Here is a 10,373-nt window from a genome sequence, read left to right on the forward strand (position 1 = left end):
ACCACCGCTCGGATGATGGTGTCAAGTTTACTGAGGAGAAACAAGTGAGAAATTCAGACAAAGAAAAAAAAAAAAACATTTAGAAGGGAAATTGAAGGAAAAGGTAAGTGAACCAACAATGCACTAGCTTACAGGCACCTATTTAGAAAAAAAATGACCCTTTACAACCCCTTTAAGTGGTCCTTGCTCTTCAAAATGTTGAGCGCCCCTGCTTTAAAGCAAGACATGTTGGGTATCCATTTAAAGCGGAGGTTTGAGAGATAGAGATTATATATATATATATATATATATATATATCACACACACAGTGAGGAAAATAAGTATTTGAACACCCTGCTATTTTGCAAGTTCTCCCACTTGGAAATCATGGAGGGGTCTGAAATTGTCATCGTAGGTGCATGTCCACTGTGAGAGACATAATCAAAAAAAAAAAATTCCAGAAATCACAATTTATGATTTTTTAACTATTTATTTGTATGATACAGCTGCAAATAAGTATTTGAACACCTGTCTATCAGCTAGAATTCTGACCCTCAAAGACCTGTTAGTCTGCCTTTAAAATGTCCACCTCCACTCCATTTATTATCCTAAATTAGATGCACCTGTTTGAGGTCATTAGCTGCATAAAGACACCTGTCCACCCCATACAATCAGTAAGAATCCAACTACTAACATGGCCAAGACCAAAGAGCTGTCCAAAGACACTAGAGACAAAATTGTATACCTCCACAAGGCTGGAAAGGGCTACGGGGAAATTGCCAAGCAGCTTGGTGAAAAAAGGTCCACTGTTGGAGCAATCCAAAAAGGAATTTTTTTTTTTTTTGCTAAATAGCTTCCTTTACCTTACTGCAGTACTGGTTTCATGTCCTCATTGTTCGTTTTTGCTTTGAAGTTGCTGTAATTCTGCTGTGATCTGCACACTTCCTGGTTGCCTGTTTCCTTATAACCACAGTACTGGGAGATTTTCACGGTGGTCTAAGCTGTCATTACTGTGTGTCTAAAACTCCTCAGAACCAATCGGATTCATTTTAAAAACAAAACACTGCCCTGGATTTGTTGTTTTTGTTCTGTGAGTCTTCCCGACTCACCTCTCACCCGGAACTTCATGTATGTACCTTTAAAACCGAACGTGAAACTAGAGGCACATTATATGATAGATTAAATTCAATTTTTAATCATTTTTAAAAGGAATCAGTTAACTTTTATGTCTCTATACCCTGTAAACAGTCATTTCAGCAAAAAAATTGTTTTCCTTTAGTGACCCTTTAATAATGAAGAGATGGGGGGGGGGGGGGGAAAATGTTGCCCCTGCCTGTACAAATCATTAGTAAGACCTCATCTGGAATATGCTGTTCAGTTTTGGGCTCCAGTTCTCAAAAAGGATATCGGAGAACTGGAGAAAGTATAGAGAAGGGCAACCAAACTGATAAGAGGAATGGAGGAGCTCAGCTATGAGGAAAGATTAGAAGAACTGAATGTATTCACTCTTGAGAAGAGGAGAATAAGGGGGGATATGATCAACATGTACAAATATATAAGGGGTCCATATAGTGAACTTGGTGTTGAGTTATTTAACACTGAGGACAAGTGGGCACTCTTTACGTCTAGAGAAATAGAGATTTAAAGCGGGAGTTCTCCCATAAATGTTTTTTTTAACTTCGATTCCCTTAGATTGATGCTCGTTGTGTCTAGGGGAATCAGCTAGTTGTTTTAAAACCCGAGCAGTACTTACCGTTGTAGAGGGCGATCTTCTCCGCCACTTCCGGGTATGGGTCTTCGGGACTGGGCGTTTCTTCTTGATTGACAGTCTTCCGACAGGCTTCCGACGGTCACATCCATCGCGTCACAAGTAGCCGAAAGAAGCCGAACGTTGGTGCGGCTCTATACTGCGCCTGTGCACCGACGTTCGGCTACTTTCGGAAAATCGTGACGCGATACCCGGAAGTGGCGGAGAAGATCGCTCTCTAAAAAGGTAAGTACAGGTTCGATTTTAAAACAACTAGACGATTCCCCTAGACACAACGAGCATCACTCTAAGGGTAAAAACAGCATTTTAGCGGTGAACCTCCGCTTTAATCTCCTAATACAGAATGGTTTCTTCACAGTAAGAGCTGTGAAAACGTGGAACAGACTCCCTCCAGACGTGGTTCTGGCCAGCTCAGTAGATTGCTTTAAGAAAGGCTTGGAAACTTTTCTAAATGTACATAAAATAACTGAGTACTACGATTTGTAGGTAAAGTTGATCCAGGGTAAATCCGATTGCCTCTCGGGGGATGAGGAAGGAATCAACTGTGGGTATGGAGTTGGGTGTATGGGATTGTACTATGTTTTTTATTTTGTTTGTTTATCTTTTTGTGGTTGAACTGGATGGACTTGTGTCTTTTTTCAACCCGACTAACTATTTTAATTCTTCAGGGTCTCCGTTTTCAGAAAATATATAATAATTTTATGATGAAAAAACTGCAGATGTCTACATGTGTGGTTGGTTCACACTGACTGCGGGAAATAAATCATGCGAGTTCAGTTTCTGCACAGATGTCAATGAAAATCGCACCCGAAATCGGCAATAGTAGTACAGAAACTTTTTGGAATCAGTGCTGCATCAAACGTGGGAGTGGCACAGATTCAGACGCTGCCATTGCCGCCGAGTTGACATGTCAAAGCGCATCAAACGTTTACCAGAGCTAAAAATATTGCTCTATAGCATGGGTAGGCAACCTCAGCCCTCCAACTATGGTGAAACTACAAGTCCCATGAGACATTGCAAGACCCTAACAATCACAGGCACGATTCTAAGAAGCAGAGGCATAATGGTATTTGTAGTTCCGCCACAGCTGGAGTGCCGAGGTTGCATATCCCTGCTCTAGAGCCAAGGCGGTTAAACACCTGTTATGTCTACACTTGAGCATGAATGTCTCCTTACAGTTCTATTCCTACAAATGTCTTTGTACTGTGAAATGCCAGAACTATTACACTTACAGCTGAGCAGTCATTTCCAATATACAAGTATCGGTCCCTCAGCATGCACACTGTTATTATAAAGACACTTTTCTTGTTCTTGTCAGCACAGCGGCTCTCTATAGCGGCGCGCTATAGTCTGCAGACTGTCACGTGTGTGTATCTAAGTGCAGGACATGTGAGAAGACATGGGGGGGTGCGGCCGTTGAGCAGCTCTTGCCAGTGCAAAACAGAAGGCATGAGTGTTGCCCTTTTACATTACCCGCTGGGCCTGTGCCAGGAATAACCACAACCGTCTCCAGGTCTGAAATTTCTTGCTGTCGCTGAAGTTAAAGGCCATTTCTCGGCTGGCATAGCGGGACACCAACGGTGATCGGTAGCGCTGCACTTCCTCCGGTCCTTGGGCGAGCGGCGAGGCACTGCCAGTCACCCTAGCACCCAAATCTCCGCTCACACCGCTGCCTACGTCCATCTTTCTTGCTCAAGACTAGTGGAGAGTGACAGCTTGCCACATCCAATATGGCTTCCCGCATGTCACATGTGGCTGCTGGGAGCTGCCATCTTTATTGTGGCACATTAAAGCGTAATTCAACCCTCTCTTCCCTGACTTGGTGATTACAAATATATATTCACATATTTGAAACAATGTTTCTCATTATCAAATGACTGAATTAATTTTTCTATTGGTTACATATGCTGATTTGGCTGTTTGTATGAACTGAATTACAAAACTTTAAAACGGACCTTCACTTCTTCCTTTAACCACTTAAGACCCGGACCAATATGCAGGTAAAGGACCAGGCCCCTTTTTGCGATTCGGCACTGCACCGCTTTAACTGACAATTGCGCGGTCGTGCGATGTGGCATCGCAAACAAAATTGGCGTCTTTTTTTCCCCACAAATAGAGCTTTCTTTTGGTGGTATTTGATCACCTCTGCGTTTTTGATTTTTTTGCGCTATAAACAAAAATAGAGTGACAATTTTGAAAAAAATTAAAATTTTTTTACTTTTTGCTATAATAAATCTCCCCCAAAAATATATATATAAAAAAAAAAATTTCCTCAGTTTAGGCCGATACGTATTATTCTACCTATTTTTGGTAAAAAAAATTGCATCAAACGTTTATCGATTGGTTTGCGCCAAATTTATAGCGTTTACAAAATAGGGGATAGTTTTATTAATAATTTTTTTTTTTTTTACTACCGGTACTAATGGCGGCGATCAGTGATTTTTTTCGTGACTACGACATTATGGCGGACACATCGGACAATTTTGACACATTTTTGGGACCATTGTCATTTTCACAGCAAAAAGTGCATTAAAAATGCATTGTTTACTTTAAAGGGGGTTAAGTGTGACCTCATATGTGTTTCTAACTGTAGGGGGCGGGGCTGGACATGTTATGTCATTGATCGCCTTTCCCTATATCAGGGAACAGACGATCAATGACAGCGCCAATGTTTACACACACCTCTTCCTGTTCTTCAGCTCCTGTGACCGATCGCGGGACTTCGGTGGCGATCAGGTCTGCGGGTCCCGCAGCCGCGGTCACGGAGCTTCAAACCGGGTCGGGGGCGGGCGCCCGCGACCCACGGCTGGGCATTTAACAATCACATACAGGTACGTGATTGTGCCCAGCCGTGCCATTCTGCCAACGTATATCGGCGTTAGGCGGTCCTTAAGTGGTTAACCACTTCACCCCCAGAAGAATTGGCTGCTCAATGACCGGGCCAGTTTTTGCGATTCGGCACTGCGTCGCTTTAACTGACAATTGCGTGGTTGTGCGACGCTGTCCTAGGGTTGCCACTTTTTCTTCAAGTCAAACCCGAACACTTTAGCGGCACACAGGAATTTTTTTTTTATATAGTATAAACTATACATATATTTTGCTATTAAATAATTTTCTAATCATATGAAGTTAATAACAAAAGTCCCCCTTTACATCTGAGTCCACAGAGTTCCCCTTTTACATCTAAACTCGCAGAGTTCCCTTTCACTGTTAGGCCCCTTTCACATTGAGGCGTTATTCATGCGGTACAGCGCTAAAAATAGCGCTGCTATACCGCATGAATAAATCTTGCCCTGCAGGCTTCAATGTCAAAGCCCGAACGCTTTCACACTGAAGCGGTGCAGTAGCAGGACCGCTCCAAAAGCCGCATCTTTGGAGCAGTATAGGAGCGGGGTGTTTACCGCTTTTATACCGCGCCTTCCCAAGAGGCGCATTGCGGGCGGTATTAACCCTTTTTCGCCCGCTAGCGGGGGTTAAAACCTCACAGCTAGCGCTCGAATATCGCGGTAAATACGACGGTATAGCGGCGCTAAAAATAGTGCAGCTATACCGTCACCGCACCTCCGCTGCCCAATGTGAAAGCAGCCTAAGGGAGGACTCTGCCGTCCCTGATGTACAGGAGAACTCTGGGGACTCTAACACAAGGGATGCTCTGGGAACCCTGATTTAAGGGGGAACACTGAGAACTCTGATGTACAGAGAGGACTCTGATGTAAGGGGGAACACTGCAGCCTTTAATATAAAAGGGACCTCTGATGTAAGGGGTGCTCTGAGAACCCAGTTTAGAACCTTAGTTTACTCACTCAGAGGCAGGAGAGAGAAGGAGGGAGACTTCAGTCACAGACAGGGATGGATGGTGATCTCTCTCACCCCTTGGCAGTCAGCACCTCTCATCCAGATGTATTAGGAAGCCATAATCCTGTCTGAATAATGTGTCCGGGTTTCAGGCAGTCTGAAACCTAGACGCATGATTCCAAAGCCCAACTGTCTAGGTGAATCCCGGACAGGTGGCAACCCTACGCTGCACCCAAACAAAATTGACGTCCTTTTTCCCCACAAATGGAGATTTCTTTTGGTGGTATTTGATCATGTCTGCGATTTTTATTTTTTGCACTATAATCAAAAAAAGAGCGACAATTTTGAAAAACACAATATTTTGTACTTTTTGCTGTAATAAATATCCCCAATTTTTTTTAAAAAAAAGCTAATTCTTTCTCAGTTTAGGCTGATATGTATTCTAAATATTTTTGATAATAAAAATCGCAATAAGCGTATATTGATTTGTTTGCGCAAAAGTTATAACGTCTACAAAATAGGGGATAGATTTAATGGCATTTCTAATAATTTAAAAAAAATTTTTTACTAGTAATGGCGGCGATCTGTGATTTTTATCGGGACTGCGACATTATGGCAGACACATTTTTTAGAACCATTGGCACTTATACAGCGATCAATGCTATAAAAATGCACTGATTTCTGTAAAAATGTCACTGGCAGGAAAGGGGTTAACACTAGGGGGCGATCAAGGGGTTAACTGTGTTCCCTGACTGTGTGTTCTAGCTGTGGGGTGAGGGGAGGAGCTAGAGGAAATGACAAATCGTGGTTCCTTGCTATTACACACACATCCTTGTTCTGCCTTTTGTGCCCACGATCGCTCGCGGGCGCCAATCATCGCGACCGCAAATCATGAGCATCAGCACCCCCGTGATGCAGCTGCTATCCCGCTTAAATGGATGGACTACAGCTACGACGGTTCACGGGATCTTGCCAACCTGCCGCAGTATAATAACGGCGGCTGTTTGGCAAGTGGTTAAAGAGAAAGTAAGCCCTGATGGGTTTTACTTTCTCCTTTGTTTCCTAAACATAGTAAAAGCATAATTGATGCAGACTAGCCAATTATGTGGCACTTACCTGCAAATGAAGCCTGCGCTGTCCCCGCTGCAGGAAGCATCCATCTTCACCCTCTTCCTTCTGAGGCTGAGGACCACAGCTGTGTGACTGGCCGGAGCCGCGTGACGTCACTCCCGTGCATGCGTGCCGGAGCCGCCAATCACGCTCAGGAAGAAACAACACGGTTTGTTCTGTTCCTTCACAGCGCATGCACCGATGACATCATTGGTGCGCTACAAGGTAAATATCTCCTAAACAGAGCACGTTTATGAGATATTTCCACTACCTATAGGTAAGTCTTATTCTAGGCTTACTTATAGGTAAAAGTGACAATCGGGGTTATACAACTACTTTAAAGAGGAGGTCCAGCCAGCCTGGGTGAAAAAAAATAATAGTCAGCAGCTACAAACTTTTTAAAGTGGTTGTATACCCCTTTTTTTAATTTTTTTTACCTACAGGTAAGCCTACAATAAGGCTTATCTGTAGGTACATTTAATATCTCCTAAACCTGTATGGTTTAGGAAATATTCACCTTGCATGCACCCGCTTACGTCAGCAACACATGCGTGGGAGTGACGTCAAGAAACGCAAAGGGGATAATGTCAGGTCCCTCGGCAGTAAGGTAAGGTAAGTATTTCATAATGAGCTGGTATGCAGTGCATACTAGCTCATTATGCCTTTGCCTTACAGTTTTTTTTTGCCGGTATAAAACCGCTTTAATATTAAGGCACTTACCTGTCCAGGGAGCCCACAATGTTGGCACCCCAGCCGATCTTCAGATCAACTCCCGGGTGAAGCCTTTCGGCTACACAGCCAGTTTCCTACTGCGCATAGGTGAAGCACGCTGCGCTTTTTAATTGCCTGGGTGGCAGGGGAAGAAGAAGGGGGACAAACTCCAGGGAGATCAGGCCGCGGCCCATCTCCCAGAAGTGGGGAATGGGACCTGTCAAAAACTGGTCCCCGTTCCCTCCTCCCCCCTGAAAGGTGCCAAATGTGACTAGGGAGGGGGAGAGGAAGCATATTAGCGGAAGTTCCACTTTTGGGTGGATCTCCCTGGACTTCATCCAGACTGGCCCACTTTGACCGGTCTCTCCCATGGCGGCCGGACAACTCCCGCATCCCCCCCACCGGCCACCCAAGCCCCCTCTCCCCCTTCACTAGCCACTAGCCATTCTATTTATTAGAGTAGAATGGCTGGTACTGGTACTCTTATAGGCAGTACCAGTAGTGAAGCTAGACATTATTTCACCCGGGACAAAGAATCAGTTCGGTGCCCCCCCTTATGGGACAAGATTAGGCAGAAGTGAGAAACTCCCAGGCCATAGCTGTTAAGTCAGCTGTCATGCTCCTCTGTCGTCCCCCCTGCTCCTCTGCTCCTCCCCCTGCTTCTTTGTTCCCCCCAGGTGAGCGCTGCGGAGAGGGAGAGACAGAGGAGCGGAGGGGGGAGGCGGTCCACTGTCACTGAAGCCAGCCCACTGAGCCATCGGCCCACCAGGAAACTCCCTGTAGTCCCAATGGCCAGTCCATCCCTGGTATAAACGAATAACAGTCATGGGTGTGCACAGAACTTTTTTCGGGGGGGGGGAGGACATTATTTTAAGGTCAATGCTCCGCCCCTTTTTGACAATGTCATCAAGGGGAGGGGCTTAGTCATAGAAAGCGAAGGCATGCAAAGTTTTTAGAGACCTGATGCAAAAGCCTAATAGAATTATCAAGCTGCCATGGTCTGATTAGCAATTTATAAGCTGTTATTAACCCCCTGCCCCACCCCTAAGTCCGCCCCTAAACACACCTTTGTAAATTACACTGTTAAATTACTTATGCAGAATTATGTCCAAAAAATAAATATTAACAACAACTTTAACAATATTAACATAAAGCATATTAGTGTCCATCAGTGCTGCCTCATCAGTAGCCATCAGTGCAGCCTACCATTGTCCATCAGTGCAGTGCATCATTGCCCATCAGTGCAGCGTATCAGGGCCCATCAATACCTACTCTGTTGCAGTGGTTTTGCACAGAGCAGCCCAGATCCTCTTCTCGGGTCTCTCTTCGCTGCTTCTGGCTCCTCCCTCCTGTCGAGTGCCCCCAAACCGAGCTGCAGCTCCGGGTGTCCATTCAGACACGGAGCTGCCATTCGGCCCGTCCCCTCTCTCCCCTAATTGGCTAACTGACTTAGAGTGACAGCCGCAAGAGCTAATGGCGTTGCTGCTGTGTCTCAGCCAAATCAGGGGGGAGAGTCCCGGACAGTCGAGGGACTCGTGGACATTGCTAGACAGAGAGGGGGCTCAGGTAGGTATTAGGGGGGTGCTGGGGGGCTGCTACACACAGAAGGCTTTTGATTTTAATGCATTAGGATAAAAAAATTCTGCCTTTACAACTCCTTTAAATAATCTTTTTTTTTTGTATAATTCTCCTTTAACCACTTGACCTCCGGAAGATTTACCCCCCCCCCCCCTTTGTGCCCGGGCCATTTTTTTGGGATACAGCACCGCATTATTTTAACTGGCAATTGCGTGGTAATGCTGTACCCAAATAAAATAGATTTTTTTCCTGCCACAAATAGAGATTTCTTTTGGTGGTATTTGATCATCTGCATTATTTTTTTTGCGCTAAAAACAAAAAAAGACAATTTTGAAAACAAAATATTATTTTTTTACTTTCTACTATAAAACATATCCAAAAAAAAAATCAAAAAAAAAATCAAACTTCATCAATTTAGGCTAATATGTATTCGGCTACATATTTTTGGTAAAAAAAAATCCCAATAAGCATATATTGATTGGTTTGCGCAAATGTTATAGCATCTACAGACTATCGGGATATTTATTTATTTTTTATTTACTAGGCGGCGAACATTCTGGCCCGGATTCACAAAGCACTTACAACCGACGTATCTCGAGATACGCCGCGTAAGTCTATCTATCCGCCGTTGTATCTATGCGCCGTGCCCACAATCTGAGATACGCCTGAAAATAGGCTTCATCCGACCGACGTAACTTTCCTACGCCGTCGTATCGTGGGCGCATATTTACGCTGGGCGCATTTGCCGCTCCCATGCAAATGAGGGAGATACGCCGATTCACGAACGTAGTTGCGCCCGGCGCATAATATACGCGGTTTGCGTAAGGCGTACGTCCGGCGTAAAGTTATTTCACATATAGGAGGTGCAACTCATGCAAACATATGGACCAGGGAACAGAGCCGTTGGATTTTACGTCGTTTACGTAGTACGTGAATAGGGCTGGGCGTAGGTTACTATCACGTTGTAGGCAGTGATCCGGCGTATCTTAGGGAGTATTTCCGACGTGATTCTGCGCATGCGCACTGGGATGCGTCCACGGGACGGCGCATGCGCCGTACGTTATTCGTATCTTTATGACGCTCAATCCATCGTTTGTATGGGGTCACGCCTCATTAGCATGGCTCACACCCACTTTCACCTACGCTGGCTTACGCCGAGGAAACCCAGCGTATCTTTAAGAGCGAGTGGGAACGAGTGCTTTGTGAATCCAGTGCTTGCATCTGTGCGCTGCATCGGCGTAGCGTATATAAGATACGCTACGCCCGCATAAATATGCGCCGATGTATGTGAATCCGGGCCTCTGACACTTTTGGCAGTTTTTGGGGACCATAGAATATAGATATGGGTACTAAAAATATGACCAAAAGTAGCATCCACAGAAGCAGCAACGTCCACTTTGTAGAACATGGTAAAAGTGCAAACAGACGACCA

General features: G+C 44.8%; 1 protein-coding gene across 1 annotated transcript in view; it reads right to left on the minus strand.

The window, feature by feature from the left end:
* ADSL (adenylosuccinate lyase) overlaps window positions 1-3,481 on the minus strand; it is a 299,794-nt gene extending 296,313 nt beyond the window's left edge. Inside the window, exon 1 of the mRNA XM_040359575.1 lies at window positions 3,221-3,481. Within this exon, the coding sequence (XP_040215509.1) occupies window positions 3,221-3,430 (210 nt within the window). The 5' untranslated portion in view covers window positions 3,431-3,481. The remainder of the gene's footprint in view (window positions 1-3,220) is intronic.
* Between the last annotated feature and the right edge of the window lie 6,892 nt (window positions 3,482-10,373).

Source organism: Rana temporaria, chromosome 7, assembly GCF_905171775.1.
Source record: "Rana temporaria chromosome 7, aRanTem1.1, whole genome shotgun sequence".
Taxonomy (NCBI): Eukaryota; Metazoa; Chordata; class Amphibia; order Anura; family Ranidae; genus Rana; species Rana temporaria.